Source organism: Mus caroli, unplaced genomic scaffold, assembly GCF_978045245.1.
Source record: "Mus caroli unplaced genomic scaffold, Mus_caroli_1 scaffold_6, whole genome shotgun sequence".
Taxonomy (NCBI): Eukaryota; Metazoa; Chordata; class Mammalia; order Rodentia; family Muridae; genus Mus; species Mus caroli.
The window spans coordinates 8,458,642-8,476,573 of record NW_028227261.1 but is presented as its reverse complement, the minus strand read 5'-3'; the positions used below and the strand labels follow the sequence as shown (position 1 = coordinate 8,476,573).

At 48.4% G+C, this 17,932-nt stretch overlaps 1 protein-coding gene across 6 annotated transcripts in view; it reads right to left on the bottom strand.

Annotated features, from left to right (window-relative positions):
• The window catches only part of Mfn2 (mitofusin 2), a 31,138-nt gene extending 18,264 nt beyond the window's left edge, over positions 1 to 12,874 (bottom strand). The window contains exons 1-5 of one of the 6 annotated variants that reach the window (XM_029476068.2): positions 12,658 to 12,874; positions 11,149 to 11,291; positions 10,723 to 10,805; positions 6,274 to 6,452; positions 2,005 to 2,140 (exon numbers count right to left, since the gene is read on the bottom strand). In XM_029476068.2, the coding sequence (XP_029331928.1) occupies positions 2,005 to 2,140; positions 6,274 to 6,448 (311 nt within the window). In that variant the 5' untranslated portion in view covers positions 6,449 to 6,452; positions 10,723 to 10,805; positions 11,149 to 11,291; positions 12,658 to 12,874. Of the gene's footprint in view, positions 1 to 2,004; positions 2,141 to 6,273; positions 6,453 to 10,722; positions 10,806 to 11,148; positions 11,292 to 11,397; positions 11,461 to 11,778; positions 11,799 to 12,449; positions 12,635 to 12,657 lie in introns of those variants that run through there. The other 5 variants (XM_029476072.2, XM_029476070.2, XM_029476071.2 and 2 more) reach the window with 5 other exon arrangements.
• Between the last annotated feature and the right edge of the window lie 5,058 nt (positions 12,875 to 17,932).

The window sequence follows — 17,932 nt, the reverse complement described above, 5'->3', positions numbered from 1 at the left end:
CCAGGGAGGTGTGGCGGTCACCTGCTCAGCTCTCCAATCCCTGGGGCAACCTGGCTACCTAGACAAGCTAGAACTAGCCAGCTCCAGTTTCAGGGAGAACCTGCCTCAATAAAGTAGAGAGCGACTGAGGAAGATACACATCAACAATCACCAGTCCATTTGTACAAATACACACACACACACACACACACACACACACACACACACACGGAGAACAAGTTCTGACACAAGTTACACTGTGGACCAACAACTGTGAGGACTCTATGCTGAGGCAAGTCCATAACAGAATGAGAAATACTGCTGGATGCAGTAACAAACAAACGCCTTTAATCCTAGCTCTCAGGAGAGAGAGGTAGGAGGGTCTCTGTGTGTTAGAGACCAACCTAGTTTACATAGCTGGGTTACATAGACAGAGTCTCAATCAATCAACCTCCAGAAAATACTGTATGATTCCATGTATGTGGTGTCTAGAACAGTAAATTCTTCATCAATTTTAGGCATCCTGGTGAGGATTAGGTCTAATCAAATCCCAGCACTCAGGAGGCTGAGGCGAAATGGCCACAGCAGCTGGTCTGAGGCCAGAATAAAAGCTGCCAAGGGCTGAGGTGAGTGGGGATCAGAAAGTCACTATTTACTGAGAACCATTTCCGTCTCACAAGAGGAAAGGCTCCGGGACAAGCTGCACAGCAGGCACACATCAACATGGGACACACAGCTTCTAAGGACTCAGCCAAGGCTCAGCCCAGTGACAGACACAGAGGTGAGAGGTCCTGGGCTCCATCTCTAGCAACTTCCATGAAGATTTTTATGTTAAGAATCACAATTAAAAATAAGATCTTCTTTCCGCCATCTTGGCGCCTGTGGAGGCCTGCTGAGAACAGGACTTCTAAAAGCTAGTCTGTCTGGAAGGCTGTGGTGCAAGGCCATCTTTGCTGGCTACAAGTGAGGTCTCCGGAACCAAAGAGAGTACACGGCTCTTCTTAAAATTGAAGGCGATTATGCCTGAGATGAAACAGAGTTCTACTTAATCAAAACATAAAGCAAAAAAAAACCAAAAAAAAAACCACTAAAACACAATACGGTGACTCCTGGAGGCAAACCAAACAAACCCAGAGTGATCTGGGGAAAAGTAACTCGGCCACGGAAGCAGTGGTGTGGGTCACGCCAGATTCCCAAGCAACCTTCCCGCAGAGGCCTCTTGGCACAGAATGAATCCGTGTGATGCTGTACCCATCCCGGATTTAAACTAAGGGAGAGTAAACAAATGAAAGTAGATTTGTGCTCCTGTAAAAATAAATAAATAAATAAATAAATCAGTGGGTAAAAACAGTTGCTACCAATCCAGACAACTCGAGTTTGATCCCAGACACAGACAGAGGAGAGAACTGACTCTCATAAGTGTCTTGACCTTCATATATCTCCCACAAATAAATAAAAATGTAATTTAAAAAAAAAAAAAAAAGGGGGGCTGGTGAGATGGCTCAGTGGGTAAGAGCACCCGACTGCTCTTCTGAAGGTCCAGAGTTCAAATCCCAGCAACCACATGGTGGCTCACAACCATCCGAAACGAGATCTGGCGCCCTCTTCTGGAGTGTCTGAAGACAGCTACAGTGTACTTACATATAATAAATAAATAAATCTTTAAAAAAAATAAAATAAAAAAAATTTAAAAATAATTTAAAAAAAAGAAGAAAAGAAGCCGGGCGTGGTGCCGCACACCTTTAATCCCAGCACTCGAGAGGCAGAGGCAGGCGGATTTCTGAGTTCAAGGCCAGCCTGGTCTACAAAGTGAGTTCCAGGACAGCCAGGGCTATACAGAGAAACCTTGTCTCGAAAAACAAAAACAAAAACAAAATCAATAAAAAATAAATCCCTTTAAAAAAAATCAGTCAAAAGCAGCACATGAAGTCAGGTGTGCCGCTGCTCCCAGCCGAGGGCCCTGCCTCCCCTGCGTCTCTCCCCACGCCAGGAAAAGAAAAGCAGAGAGGGTTTCAAAGTACTCACCTGCCAAAAAAAGCCACCTTCATGTGCCGCCTGGCCAGCACCTCGCTGATACCCCTGACCTTGGACAGGTACCCTTTGACGTCCAGGACCTGCTCTTCCGTGGTAACCGGGTCCAGTTCTGTGTTCCTGTGGGTGTCTGGAGAGAGGATGACAGTGGGTCAGTGTGTGGCCAGAGGAGCGCCAGACTGACAGTCTCCCTTCATCTCCCACACAAGACCACCTCTGTTGACTCCCTGCTCTGACATAAGGTGGAACACCCACCCAGACTCCATACAGTGGTCCTACTGTGAGGTGGCTGTGAACAGACTAAAAAGCAAGACTGACAGGGCTCCCCCATGCAGCATCTTCTCTCAAAAGAACTGCAACTTCCCAAGGTATTAATAAAAAAACGTTCAAGGCCGGGCGTGGTGGCACACGCCTGTGATCCCAGCACTTGGGAGGCAGAGGCAGGCGGATTTCTGAGTTCGAGGCCAGCCTGGTTTACAAAGTGAGTTCCAGGACAGCCAGGGCTACACAGAGAAACCCTGTCTCGAAAAACAAACAAACAAACAAACAAAAAACAAAACAAACAAACAAACAAACAAACATTCAAATGCCAAGTGCTGGGTGAGTACCTGAACACTGACTCTTCAGTACTTTAAAAAAAAAAAAAAGATTTATTTATGGCACACTGGAAGAGAGCATCAGATCCAACTACAGATGATGATGAGCTGGGAACTCAACTTACGGACTCTGCAAGAGCAGCCAGCGCTCTTAACCACTGAGCCATCTCTCCAGCCCCCAATACTTTTTCTTTAAAAGAAAAAAAATTCATTGTGTGTGTGTGTACACGACAGAGGGGTTTTGTGTACCACAGTACGTGTGAGATCAGTCAGAGGACAACTTTTGGCGTCAGCTCTCTCCTCCTGTCTTCCCCTGGGTTCCATGAATCTAATTCAGGTCTCAAGATTTGCTCAGTGAGGGCTGGTGAGATGGCTCAGTGGGTAAGAGCACCCGACTGCTCTTCCGAAGGTCCAGAGTTCAAATCCCAGCAACCACATGGTGGCTCACAACCATCCGCAACGAGATCTGGCACCCTCTTCTGGAGTGTCTGAAGACAGCTACAGTGTACTTACATATAATAAATAAATAAATCTTAAAAAAAAAAAAAAAAAAAAAAGATTTGCTCAGTGAGTGTGTTTGCCTGCCAAGCCATCTCAACAGCCTTATTTTTTCTCTTTTTAGATTTTACGCATTTATGTATGTATGTATGTATGTATTTATGTGTTTGTTGATTTTTATGTTTATCAGTGTTTTATCTTCATGTGTATATGTGTACCACATCTGTACCTGGTGCCCTTCAAGGTCAGGCAAAGGCATCAGATTCCCTGGAACCAGGGTTATGATGGTTGTGAACCACCATCTGGGTGCTGGGAACCAAACCAGAATACAAAGCAGCTAGTATTCCTAACCCCTGAGCCATCTCTCCTACCCCATCAGTCACAATATTTCTTGGTAAATGTTTACAAAGCGCTCACATGCCAGGCACTGTTACGGTCAGTTTTGATTTGTTTATTTATTTAGCGTGTGGCATGCATGTGTCACAATGTAGACAACTTAAGGAATCAGTTCTCTTCTACTATGTAGGTCCTAGGGACTGATTCTGGGTTGTCAAGCATGGAGGAGACAAATGTCTTTACTGAGCCATCCTGCCATCCCTCTAGTCAGTTTTCAAACATGGTCTCATTTGAGCTTTCTCCTGTACACGATACACAATTTGAATCATGCAGCTTGGCTCTAGAATTTAGGCCTTCCCACTCCATGTCACACTGACAGGTCCTTCCTGACCTGGCCCAGACCCAGCTGGCCCTCTCTGACATTCAGCTTCCTGTCAGCCCCCACACCTTTCCCCAAACTCACAAGCCTCCTGCCCTCTAGGCTCTACTTGCTGCTGCCCTCCCCACCTTTCTTCTGAGGAGCAGACAATCTGCTGTGGAGTAGTGTGGTCTCAGGTCTAGCTCACACAGCACAGGCCCAGGAAGCCGTCCCTGGCTGCACTGCGACCTTAGCAGGTCCCTGTCTGGGCACTCACTCTGACCTAACTAGTTAGTTCACCTTTATCCGCTGTGCGATTGCTAGACCAGCAGGTGCAGCATCACTGGCTGAGTGAATGGATGCTTAGATGACCCTGTTGCCTTTCTCCAGTGCCCTTGACAGGCAGATAGGTTAAAAACAAATCACTATACAAGATGGGCCTAAGATCTGCCTCACCCTTCCACCAGCCAAGTGCTTCAGTTATCTGGCATGCAGATGTCTTCAGTTATCTGGCATGCATGTCCCAGTCCCAAGAGCACTCCCCAAAGCATCTGGAGTATGACAAGTGGCATGTCATAGACTACCTAGTGAGTTTTCACTCTAGTTAGTACCATGAAAGGAAGTGACCCAGCTAACATGCACCCCACCCCCACCCCCTCCCCGTGGCCCAGATGCATCAACATTCCTCCCTTATATGGGCACATGGGCATGACCTGTGCAATGCCCCAGAGAAGGTAGCTGGCTCTCAGGCACAATGCTCCACTGAACAAGTGCCTACAGGCTGAGCAGCCCTCGTTATTAGCCTGGGTAGGAAGGAAACATCCTTCCCAGGACCACAACGATCCCCAGCAGCTCAAAACACTCAGCCTATTTCCTTTCCTGTGGCCAATAAACAAGGGCCTCATATTTTCACAGAGACACATCAAAGAACCATGACAGGACACCTTCCTGAAACACCTGCTTGTCCACAACGTCACATGAGTGAATGGCTCAGGGCAGAGGAAGGCCGGGATCTGGGAAGGCAGAGCAGAGCTACTGCTCAGTAAACACGCTGTGATCTACAATCAGCTCAACCTCAATCGGACTGTAAGATTCAGGTTCAAACCTGTCTACTGAGGAGACATTATTTTCTCCTTAAGTCCCATGCACAGGGCAAGGCACAGGTAGGTTAACAAAACCGGACACTGTCCTTTTCTTTAAAGGGGTCGGCCTCACGTCCTGGCTTGCCCATGTGAGACAATGAGCAGGCTGGAGAGATGGTCAACCTCTGCGGCACCACCTCTGTGTCTGTCAAGGTCTGCAGAAAAGCCGGAAAAGTCTGAGTCTCATAGGAACCTCTCTCCCACACACAAGAAAACCACGGACAGAGAAGACAAAGCACATGGGTCTCCACAGACAAGCTCCAGATCTATTTGTCGCCAGGGCGCCCTTCTAGAGGGAGCCGGAGACAGCTAGTCGCTGGAGCTGCTCTCAGACAGAAAGGGGCTCTAGGAAGCAGTCCTCACTGATAAGAGGCTGTGCTCAAAATTAGTAACTGGAGAAAAGGCAGCTCCATGAGTTTGCTATTGGCACTTCTATTGCCAATCTAAAAATACCAACCAGGGCACCCTGTCCACAATAATCAACACCCAACAGTGCCTGATGCTATGGCAGCCAGAACTGGGCCAAATATAACTCATGGGTTGTGGCATTAGAGAGAGACACCAGGGCAAAGCTAGTTCAGACGCTCTGACACTCAGGTGTCAGGTAAGTCTCAAACCTTAGTCTACCTGCCTTTAGGGTTCCGTTTTTGATTGATTTTTGGAGACAAGTTTTCACAAAGTCCAAGCTGGCCTCAAACTCACTAGCAGTGAAGACCTCCAACTCTTGCTCCCCCTCTACAGTCTCCCAAATGTTGGGGATACAGGCATCCACCAAACCTATGCTTGTGCTGGAGATGGAGCACAGACTTTGTGTCAGCCAGGCTTCACCCTCTGAGACAATCACCACACCACACATCCTGCCTGCTTGCCTAAAATTTTGACAGGGATAAGATTCACTTACCCTTGGTGGCACACACCTTCAGTTCCAGCACTTGGGAGGCAGGGGCAGGCAGATTTCTGAGACCAGCCCTGTCTACAGAGTGAGTTCTAGTTCAGCCAGGGTTACACAGAAACCTGTCTCATAAGTGTGGTGGTGCATGCCAAGGCCTAGCGCTTTGGAGGCAGAGGTAGGTGGATCTCTTCTGAGTTCAAGGCCAGCCTGGTCTAGACATTCCAGAACAGCCAAGGCTACACAGAGAAACCCTGTCTCAAACAAACAAACAAACAAAAAAAGAAAATCTTCAAATAAAACATAGGAATTCCTTACTTAATATTAATAGTTTGAGCCTAAGGTTCCTGGTACTCAGAATCCACAGGGATCCAGGCAGAGCACAGTTGAGGGCAATGACACATTTAGGCATGAGTGGCCTGCCTAAGCAGGGGCCCAGCTCACCTTCAAGGAAGCTAGCGCTCTCTTGGATGTAGGCCCCCAGCTGCTCAAAGATTCCATTGATCTTTTTCTTGGCAGTGACAAAGTGCTTGAGAGGGGAAGCATTCACTTCAGCCATGTGTCGCTTATCCTTCTTGACGGTGACGATGGAGTTGCATCGAGAAAAGAGCAGGGACATCTCGCTGCAAGGGAACCAAGACTATGTGAGCACAGGCACACTAAGTGTTCGGCCATGCTGCTGGGGACGAGAACTGGGACCACCAAGAATATGGGGAGCTCCCAACTCACTCAAGAGAGACAAGGTCCCAAACATCTTAAATAGGAAGGGAGTTCTCAGCACACCTGGGCCCATCTCCATGTCACACTGTGTGGATTCACAAATGTCTGGTTGCAGAGCCCTGAGATCTATGCTAGCTATCCCTGCCTTGCCTGTTCAACACTGTCCAGTACCTCAGAGAGAAGGGAGAGATCTTGGATCTCAAAATCACACACACACACACACACACACACACACACACACACACACACACAGCTCCTCAGGAGGAGAAGTAGTAGAAAAGACAGGTAGACCTATCTCCTGACACCATCAACGGAGAACACCAGACAGTAAGAGCAAAGAACATTCAAGGTCAGGGTTGCCACCCCCTTCTGTGACCACTGCAGTCCAGGAACACTGTGGTCCTCATTCCTAATGGCCTTACTGAGTCTGTTTGCTTAAGGAGTAGAGACACAGAAAAGTGATCCTCAAGTGAGACAGACATGTACTGAGGCAAGCATGGAAACACATGCCTGAGATCCCAGCACTTGGGAGATGAAGACAACAGATCAGGAGTTCAAGTCCGGCTGAGACTACAGAGTGAGTTTAACGTCAGCCTGGGCTATGTGAGATCCAGTCTCAAATGAACAAATAAAGGACTGCAGCAAAAGGCTCTCAGTTCCTCCTGTCATAGTTATGGCAGAAGCCTAATTGGACACGAAAGGAAAGGCCCTATACTGTTTTGGGATGACACCAGACATTTAATTTCTGCTAGTCTATCTCGTGTGTCCTTTCCTCAATCTCTCACGTCTTCATAGAAGCCATGACACTTAACTCCAAAGTCCTAGAGATCTTTGGTCAAAAGTCAAAACATATGCCACAGTGTCTCCCGGGTGTGGCTAGCCCCCAAGTGGAGCCTTGGACAGTCCTACTCAGAGTTCCAACCACTGAGAGACTATTCCCTCAGCAGAGCCTGCAGAGCCTGGGACATGAAAAGAGAAAAGCCCTTCCAGGCTGAGGGGACCAGGAAACGGTGTGGGTCTGGTCCTGTGACTGCAGAGCTACCCTAACCATGGTACCATCAAGCCTCTCGCCATTGTTCATGAATAAGCACACAAGATAACCCAACAATAACCCAACAATAGCTGCAGCACAAGGTCCCTCCCAGTGAAAACTTTCCTGAGGAAAAGCACAAGTCGAGTGCTAAATCTGGGCCTTTGAGAAAGGCCATCGTCAAGGTAGGGAGAAAGGCAGATCCAGACATAGAGACGAACCTGTGTTGCTCAAATCAGTAAACTCTTTTGTAGTGTTACAGACTCTGCAGGAGCCAGGGAAGGAAATGAGCACAGTGGGTTTCCACCTTCCCCTTCTTTCTCCGGGTTGGGGGGGGGGAATAATAAAACAGGGTTTAATGGAGGTCTTGATCTCTGATCCACCTGCTCTATCTCCCAAGTGCTACATACAAGCATGGGCTTGGCCACCATAGTCAGCATCTGAGATGAGTTTTCTCAACTAGGAAAGAAAATAGAGCTCTGAGAATGGGCACTGAACACAGCAAAGGGAGAGTGCCCTGAAGTCAGAGGGTAAGGCAGGCAGAGGAGAACAGGGAAGGGAGGAGAGAGAGTAGGATGTGGCAAGGTTGCATAGGTCAAAGACTTTAAAATCAACAGCACAAAGTGAGAGTCCCTGTGTTCTTCCTGCAGCAATCCAAGCCAGTCATTTCACTTTGGAATCCTGGTTTCTTTATATTCAACAAGTAAGATACGGTGTAAGTTGTAAGATGACTAGACATGACAGCACAAGCAAAATGCTCAGCAGTCAGGGTTCAAAGGTAGTAGCAACTCACAGTCCCAAACTGTAATAAACTACAGCCAGATCACAAGACTCTCCTCATGACCATCCAGCAGCCAAGCCTGGGACGCTGGGAAGCAATGTTGGTTAGTAACCCTACTAACATCCTGCATGCCTTACACCTGCTACCATGGAAACAGAATAAACAGGTCAGCTGGAGGAGATAAGTAGTGCCCAGCCCACAAGTGACTTGGTTGAAGAAAAAAGGTCACTGATAGCTGCTGAGCATAGAGAATAGGGCGCTCCCAAGACGCTGGCCACTGGCCGTTGTCTGCAAGCCCAAGGGTACAAACCAAGAGGTGTCAGCATTCAGTACATGCGAGACTCAAGGGCATGCACTCGAGTAAAAGCCAAGTGGTTGTTAAGTGCCTGCTGGGTGTTCAGTTGGCCAGAAACTGCCCTGATCTCGAGTCTGCAGCCCCAAGTCCTAGCTCTACAGATACCTCCCACAGGGGCTGCGGGCTCCAGTCTCTCTGGCTCTGTTAATTCCCAGGCAGAGTCTGCAATTGACCCTGCTTTCTGCCTAGAAGCATGCTCCTTTTCTATCCACTGTGCATGCTCTTCCCATCCTCCTAACTCAGAAGTCCCCCACCCACAGAGGACAGCCACACAGCCTAGGTGCTGAGCTTCCAGAAAGCCAGTTTTGAGAGCATAACACCTCCTCATTCCCACCTTCCCCAGCCACAGCTGTGACGGGGACAGGCTGCTTAGTGAACAACCCCCACTCCCAGGAAAACAATCTAAAACCTTCCATCCTTAAATACCCAAATCCAATTTTTCCTGAAAAGCAGTTTCCAAGTAAGTATTTGGAGCTCAGCCAGTAAACAGAGATGAAAGAATGTTTCAGATTCTGAAATTTAATCCTTCCAAACAGCAAACTGCACAAAGGTACCAAATGTGCAAAATACATGCATAAGAGCCCCCAAGAGCCCTTACTATCTGGGGTCTTGCCTGGCAGTTCCCTTCCCCACAGGGTGGTGGGAGGAGGCTGACTTCCTGCTCCTCTTCTGGAAAGCCCTGATAGGCCTCACCACTGATGGCTTGCTGCAGGCACATGGCACCTGTCCCTTGAGTACAGCTGGATCAGAGGGCCCAGCTCCAATATCAGTTAGTTACACTAAATGGCATATTCTGAGGGGTTTTTCTTGACACCCTCACAGTGCTCCCAGTTTTTTGTTTGTTTGTTTGGTTTTTGGTTTTTTTGTTTATTTGTTTGTTTGAGACAGGGTTTCTCTTTATAGCCCTGGCTGTCCTGGAACTCACTTTGTAGACCAGGCTGGCCTCGAACTCAGAAATCCGCCTGCCTCTGCCTCCCGAGTGCTGGGATTAAAGGCGTGCGCCACCACGCCCGGCTATGCTCCCAGTTTTGAATAAAGCATTTAAGAGCAGCATTTCCCAAAGAGTAATCCCCAGAACTCTAGCTGTACCCAATGGTCCATGCGAAAAAAGTTCCTGTGGACATCAGTATGTAAAATCAAATCACTTCTGTGCACACGACTGTGGCAGAGACCTGGGAAGAAAGGAAGACTTAAACACAGTGTCACTGCAACTGCTCTGCATCCAGCTAATTGTTCAATGAGGACACTTCTTAGGTGGGCCTGATGGGGCACTACTGTATTCCTAGCACTTGGGAGATGGAGGCAGGAGAGTCACTAGTTCAAGGCTGGGTTGCTGCTACCACATCCAACAACCTAAATCCAATCCTCTGAAACCACATGGTAGAGAGAACAAATTCCCACAAGTTGTCTGACCTCCACATGTGCACTGTGACACACGCACGCACACACACACAAAATAAATCTGGAAAAAAAAAATAACAAGAAAACAGAGCTTAAGGCCATCCTCAGTTAACCTGGGAGTTCAAGGCCAGCCGGGGTTTCATGCGACCCTGCCTGTCTCAAAAGAGAGGGAACGGGGACTGAGAAGAGACCTCTAACAGGCTTTAAAATTCCAAGGATCAGCCCAGCAGTGGCAGTGCATGCCTTTAATCCCAGTGCGTGAGAGGCAGAAGCAATCAAATCTCTGAGTTCAACCCAGTGAGTTCCAAGACAGCCAGGGATATAGAGAAACCCTGTCTGGAAAAGCCAAAAAATAAAGAGATAAAATTCTAAGGGTTGCAGTTTAGGGAAGTTGCAGGAGCACCATAACAGCATTATAAACTTAAGACCAGAAACAAACACAATTCTGAACAAAGACCCAGCACAGCCCTCGAAGCCCATCAGGAGCTTTGCGTTGACCCAGGCTATTAGTGGAAGAGTATTAGGTGTTTGCACAGCAGTAGCAAAAATCAGTGCAAGGTGCCTGGATCCCAGGTGTGGCTCCCTGAATCCACACCACCTCCTTACCCAGTTTATATGCAGCAACTCCTAGCAGAGAAAACAAAACAGGTCCAGAGATCGTCTGTTGTACAACTGGAACAGAGGAGAAGCTGAGAAATTGAAACGAAAGAGTACAGAGGGTAAAGGGCACAGCAGACTCTTGGAGCCATGATAAGGATCAACCCCTGCCAAGCAGAGACAGAAAGGAGCCAGCACAGGGACAAACAAACAAGGAGGAGAGGGACAGATCCTGGCCATGCTTTGAACTGTCAACCAGTGAAATCCCCGTGGAAGTAGAAAGGAGATACAGCAGCTCCTTCCGACACGAGTTGGAAGCCACAAGCTCTGTGCTCCAGGATCCACTCGGAGAGACTCGCCAGCCGAGAGCCAGCAGAACACACCCTTTTGCTCTTCATCTAGATCCATGGTGACCAAACCACAGCTCCCACTTACTTTCTAGCTGGTAAGAGACCTTCACAGGTTGGGCATCGTGGACATGGCTGGAGTCAGAAAGATGAAAAGAACTCGAGGTCTCCTCTGTGCTGATTCAGGTCCAGGTTGGCCCCTGATGGTGTTGACTCCACCTGTCCAAGCTTCTGGAAAGGAAAAAAAGCAGGGGTCACTGGGCACCAGGAAAGAAAATGCAAAATATGTCTAATCAGGTGTTAAAGCCAAACTAACTCATCCCTGAGGGAAGCTTACTCATTGCGGTGTTTAGGGAGCAAGTGAGGAAGTGTGTGTGTGGAGGGGGAGGAGACAATAACAATGACAACGAGACAAACACATTAGCCGTGTGCTAATACATTAGCCATGTGCTAATGCAAGGCACCAATGAGGTCCTCGCTAAGACACAGCCAGAGAGAGGAGGGAGCTGAATCAGGACAAGGCCTGGCCTTCAGGACTGGGGAACTGCCAACTAGAAATGGAAGGGGAGTGGAGAGGAGAGGAAGAAAAGTAGACCTGACAAAGGTCTATGGAGCAAACTTGGCCCCTACAGTACTAGGAAGATGTATAGAGCCAAGCAGCCAAGCTAGACACCAAAATACACTAGCTGTGACTCCAAAGCTCACTGTGTTTTCCTACCTAAGACAAGAAGGGGACAATCAAAAGTCCTTTTCTGACGAAGGGAGAGATGATTGGCAAAGTTAGAAAACAGGACAGAGCCGGGCAGTGGTGGCGCACGCCTTTAATCCCAGCCTTTGGGAGGCAGAGACAGGCGGATTTCTGAGTTCGAGGACAGCCTGGTCTACAAAGTGAGTTCCAGGACATCCAGGGGAACACAGTGAAACCCTGTCTCAAAAAAAAAAAAAAAAAAGAGTTAATACAGCTGGGCTTGTCAATCAGTCACCTGATCAGGAAAATAAATTAAAAAAAAAAAGAAAGAAAGAAAGAAAGAAAGAAAGAAAACAGGATAGAAAGTACTACAAGAGATGGAGACCAGTAGTTTTTGCCTTTCTCCTTCCAAACAGCTATCTTTTTCAGTATTCACTGTGGCCTTTCAATGTGTTAGGTGCTAGGGTGAGCGAAGGATAAGAATAGCTCCAACCCTCAGGGTCTTAACGATGCAATGAAAAAGCATATAAGTAAAAAGACTTCCACCGTAAGTGGGGTGCAGTGAACTGGGTGCTGAAAAAAAAATTGCTGGCAAAAAAAGAAAAGTATTGGATGAAAACCGGGAATGGGTCAGGGATCTTGAAATGGAGATCACAGGGCTGCGAAGAGCAGGGTGTGGGGAGCTGACAGGAGGAGCCCACCTCCCAGCCTTGAGTCCGGTGGCCCGCCCCCTCCTCAGAGCCGAGCAGGGCTTGGCGGCGAGGCCGGAACAGGGGAAACGCCCGTGTGACCCGAGCCCGAGCCCGAGGCCCAGAGGCCCCAGAGACCCAGCGTCCTAAGCCGGGTGGCTCAGGACTCTCCCCGCCCGGGCCTGCCGGTTCCACCACCCCGGCGCGCTCGCCCTCTCACCTTCACCTTCCCGGCCTCGAGGCGGCCATCACACCCAACACGTCACTAGCCGGCGCCACACGGAGAGAAGCGGGAGGGGAGGGGGCTGCGCTCGTCACTCGCCCCTCTGCAGCCCGGATGAGGCGATGGCCTCTGGACGCTGTCACCTCAACCCTACCACTCCTATACCACAGTGTCTAGGGACTCCGGGCTCCAAAAGGAGCCCCCGCGTGCCTGGTAACCGTCCCGTGTCCTGTGCAGATGACGTAAGCTGTAGGGTGGGGCTCCCAGTGCGTCATGGGAGTTGTAGTTTGGATCAGCGTCCGTCAGGGTGGGGTAGGGCGGAGCCTCGAGCTGTCAAGCAGGGGTTGGAGAACGGGGCGGGGGATGGGGGAGGGGAGAGGGTGGACGGCGGGGAGGGGGGCGGGCAGGACACGACAAGGGTACCCATTAGAGGTTTGCGTGCGCCTTTTTTGTTGTTGCTGCTCCAGAATTTGACCCTGTATAACACCTGTCAGCTTTGAAATCCAGACTCGCATTTCATAATCCGAGTGTCTTCAAAGGGAACAAACAGACCGTTAGGGTGAAGTAATTGTCCTTCAGTTGCCTTTGAGGCAACTAAACAGCAGCCACAACGCATCAGGCAGCTACTAGGTGACAGTCATTGCACTGGCTATCTAACATGCAGTTTTTAATTTTCACTCAGTCCCAGGACATTCAGGACATGATTATCCAACCTCACACGCCACTCACGGGCCCCTCATTTTGTTCCAAGAACTGGGATACTGCATAGGACCCCAAGCTGGGAGGGCTCCAAGTCTGGGCTCTGTAGTATCACCCACCAGGCACTTGTAGCTACTGAGACCCTGAAATGCAGCTGCTACAAACTGAGAAATGCCCCAATGTTTAATATAAAAAGAAATGCAAACTACCTTATTAGTATTTTTATATTGATGTGTTGTTATAGCTTTGGATAAACTGGGCTAAATGAAATACATTATCTTAATTAAATCGCCTCCCCCCCCCCCCCCGTTTCTTCTTACTTCTAAAAGTAGAGCTAATAGTGGTGGTCACAAAAATGGCTCAGGCCGGGCAGTGGTGGCGCACGCCTTTAATCCCAGCACTTGGGAGGCAGAGGCAGGCGGATTTCTGAGTTCGAGGCCAGCCTGGTCTACAAAGTGAGTTCCAGGACAGCCAGGGCTATACAGAGAAACCCTGTCTCGAAAAACCAAAAAAACAAACAAACAAACAAACAAAAAAAAAACAAAAATGGCTGCTACCAAGCCTGACAGCTTGAGTTCCATCTCCAGGAACCCACATGGTGGAAGGAAAGAACTTGCTCATAAAAAGTCCTCTAACCTCCGTACAAGAGCCAGGGCATGTGTGCATCAACCACACACGATAAATAAATATGGCTGGGGCCTAGAGAGATAGCTTTTACAGAGGACCCAACACCTACATGTTAGCTCACATCGGTAACTACAATACAGGGGATCCAGTGTCCTCTCTGTCCTCCAGGGGGAACCAGGCACACTTCTGATACACTTCCATACATGCAGGCAGCATCTCATACACATTAAATAAAAACAACAAGCCAAGTATTTAAAAGCAGATAATATGGCTAGCTGAGTATTTTAACTGTGTCTGTGGCCCATGTGACCTTGCTTTTGTTTGTTTGGGGGCAGGCTTCCCACTATGTAGCCCAAACCAGCCTTGAATGGATGACCTTTTTACTCTGCTTCCCAAGGGCTAGGACTGTAGTCATCTCACCGACACACCTTAGCTGCCATGTTAAGCTTTCTACCGATTGGCACTGCCCTATAGCCAGGGTACAGTCATGCCACAAACAGCCTCAGAGGTAGATCAGCACGCCAGTTACGAGTCTCCAGAGAGGTGAGTCACGGGAGCTGGCCTGTAGTCACTGCCCATAGGGCAGCCTCTTGTCTGGAACGTCTGACTCTGAACTGGAGACACACCCAGCACTTGCCTTGGGGTATAGTGTGCACTAAGTATCTCCTCCTCCATCATCTCCAGCCTCCCCAGGGAATTCTTTGAGTACAAAACTGAAAACGGTTTCCTTTCCCTTTGGCAGAATCTTACTCAAGCCAGAGGCTTGGAGGAGCTTTCCTAAACTCTCTCCTGTCCATTCTTCCTCTGCTGTAACCTCCCTGAAAGCTCTGGTCTAGGCTCTCATCCCAACCTGGATAGAAGAGGGAACTGCTGAGCCCATTCCCAGGCTTCTAATCTTACATTCCACTTGGGCTTGCCTAAACCAGAACTCGAAACTGTGAGGCTCTTCTTTTAACCCCTCAATGGCAAGGTTCCTCCAGTACTGCGGACTGCCACTAGAAATGGGTCTAGGGAGTACTGGGGTTCAACTGCAGGGGGCTTTTCTTATGTCCGTTATTCCTATTTTGATCGACTTTTCCACTGTGTATATGAATTGCACATACCAGAAAATGGTCACTATTAGAAACAACCCTGGACAGGACATGACGGTTCATGTCGGTCATCCCAGTACTCAGGGGTTGAGGCAGGAGGATCACAGGTGAGAGGCCAGCCTGGATTACATGGGAAACTTTGCCACAAATGAACAAAACTCAAGGATCCTCTAAAAGGCATACATTGTTTTTAATTTTTATTATTAGTGTGTGTGTGTGCGCACACTCGCGAATGATGTATGTAGGGGGTACATGTGTGGAGTCAGTTCCTTCTACCCTTTACATGGCAGTTCTGGGAATCAAACTCAGGTCATCCGATTTGTTCAGGTGACTACCGGATGAGCCGACTCACCAGCCTCAATGTACACAATTCCTGAATGACTGGTTGTTTCCAATTCCAGGTACATCCAACTGGTTGTTACTAACTCCTTTCACCTACTTCTATGGTGTGAATGTGTTTGATATCTGTGCTGGTCAGTTTTGGGGTTGTTTGTCTACTTGACACAAGATAGACTCATCTGAATAGGGTAAATCTGTAGAGAAAATACCTCCACAAGATCGGTCTGTAGGCAAGCTTGTGAAGTGTTTTCTTTTTTTTTTTTTTTTTTTTTTTGGTTTTGGTTTTGGTTTTGGTTTTTTGAGACAGGGTTTCTCTGATAGCCCTGGCTGTCCTGGAACTCACTTTGTAGACCAGGCTGGCCTCGAACTCAGAAATCCGCCTGCCTCTGCCTCCCGAGTGCTGGGATTAAAGGCGTGCGCCACCACGCCCGGCGTGAAGTGTTTTCTTGATTGGTGATTGATGTGGAAGGACCCAGTTCACTGTAGGCACTACTGTGGTCAGGCAAGTGGCCCTAGGTTGTATAAGAAAGCAGGATGATAAACCAGGCATGGTTGTTCATGCCTTTAATCCAAGCACTCAGGAGGCAGGACTAGATGAGATCAGGAGAGTGGACCTCCACGGTGTGGCCTCAGTGGAAGAGAAATCAGAGGTAACGTGCACCCTCTGCCTGGCCATGTGATGTTCTCCACCACAGCACCACTTCCAGAATTCATCAACTTCTATGCTTCAGTTTAATCCATTATTGGTTTTTTTGAAACTTTCCATTCTCCCACCTCTGCCTCCCAATGCTGGGATTACAGATGTGCACCACCACACCCAATGATATAAACTTCCAATCCAGGTGCATCCAACCGGTAGCCTGAGTGTCACGTGTCCCAAGATAGCTAGGAAACCAGCTCAACACATTTGAAGATGACAGCATCTGGTGGCAACTGTCAAAAGGCTGGATACCCCTGCATCTTTGCAAATTACCCAGACCTATAGTATTCTGTAACAGTGTAGCAACAGAAAACAGATTAAGAAGCAGGCCTGTAACACTGAGCACTAGGGAGCTAAGGTAGGAGGATTGCCTGAGTTCCAGGCCAGTCTAGGAAACACATGAGTTCCAGATCACCATGGGCTACACAGAGACACCAGCTCAACAAACACAGTAACCTCCCCCTCCTCTGTAAGAAACTAGACTATGGGACAGCCACTTAGGGAACCAGTCCTTTCCAGTCTGACCTGCCTAACCCACCTCCTCCAGACTTCTACATCCTCTGGGCCTCAGGGGTCTTTGCCTACCAGGACTAGGCACTGTGTCCCTCCCTCTGCCTCACACTAAGGCCATATGGTCACATGAGGTCACACAGCTTCGGAGGCACCTTTGAGTGGTATCTGCTGACAAGCCTTCTCCAGCACTACTGACATTTTAGGATAAATGGGTTTTTGTCCATAGTGGTTAGGGATTGCTCAGGTCCCCTCTAGTCTCTGTCTACTAGAAGCCAATTGTACCCCCTTCCCCAGTTCCAACACCCCCCCCCAAAAAAAGCCTCGAACCTGGGGAAAAGTCTCCTGGGAGGCAAAAATCATATAAATGACAGCAACAGTTTATACTTAGCTGGGCATTCCCTACGGCTCCTACACTGATTTGTTCTTATGGCCATTGCTGGAGTTTTACATTGGCCACAGAGGCTACAGTGAAGCACATTTGGTTGTGGCTTTTTCTTCTACCTTGTAACCACTGATGACAATAGCTTCAATCGCAGAAACCATATTCAAAACCCTGTCCCTATCACTTACTTGCCATGTCCCTAAGCCAACAGTTATTTCTCTACCTGAGAAGAAGAAATGGACCTTACCCAGGAGGGTTATGTGCTGAGGGCCTCACTTGCACCATAGCCAGATTACCTTAAGAGATGGACAGACGGCAGCTCTTAGCAGAGAGTGGTGGTAGCATGCCTGTAATGCCAGTTCTTGAGGTTCAAACAAGGACTCAAACTGAGTTGGAGTTCTGCCCGGGCTACATGGATGTTAGATCTTTTTTTTTTTTTTTTTTTTTTTTTTTTTTATTCTTAGAAATATTTTTTTTATTAGGTATTTTCTTCATTTACATTTCCAATGCTATCCCAAAAGTCCCACATATCCCACCCCCGGCCCACTCCCCTACCCACCCACTCCCAATTCTTGGCCCTGGAATTCCCCTGTACTAAGGCATATAAAGTTTGTAAGACCAATGGGTCTCTCTTTCCAATGATGGCCAACTAGGTCATCTTCTGATACATATGCAGCTAGAGACATGAGCTCTTGGGGCTTAATAGCACATGTCCTGAAGTATAACCAGACCGGTGTGCTCAGGGTGCAGTGGGGGCCACCCAAAGTTTATTCCATGTTCATGGCTGCAGAAAGGGCTGGCAAAGACTCTAAGAAGCAGTGACAGGTAACACAGGTCTAGGCAACTGGAAAGGAATGTCCCAGCCAGTTCCCAGTTCATAGTAGAGACTGTGCACCCTAGAGGCCATGAGGCACTGGGTTT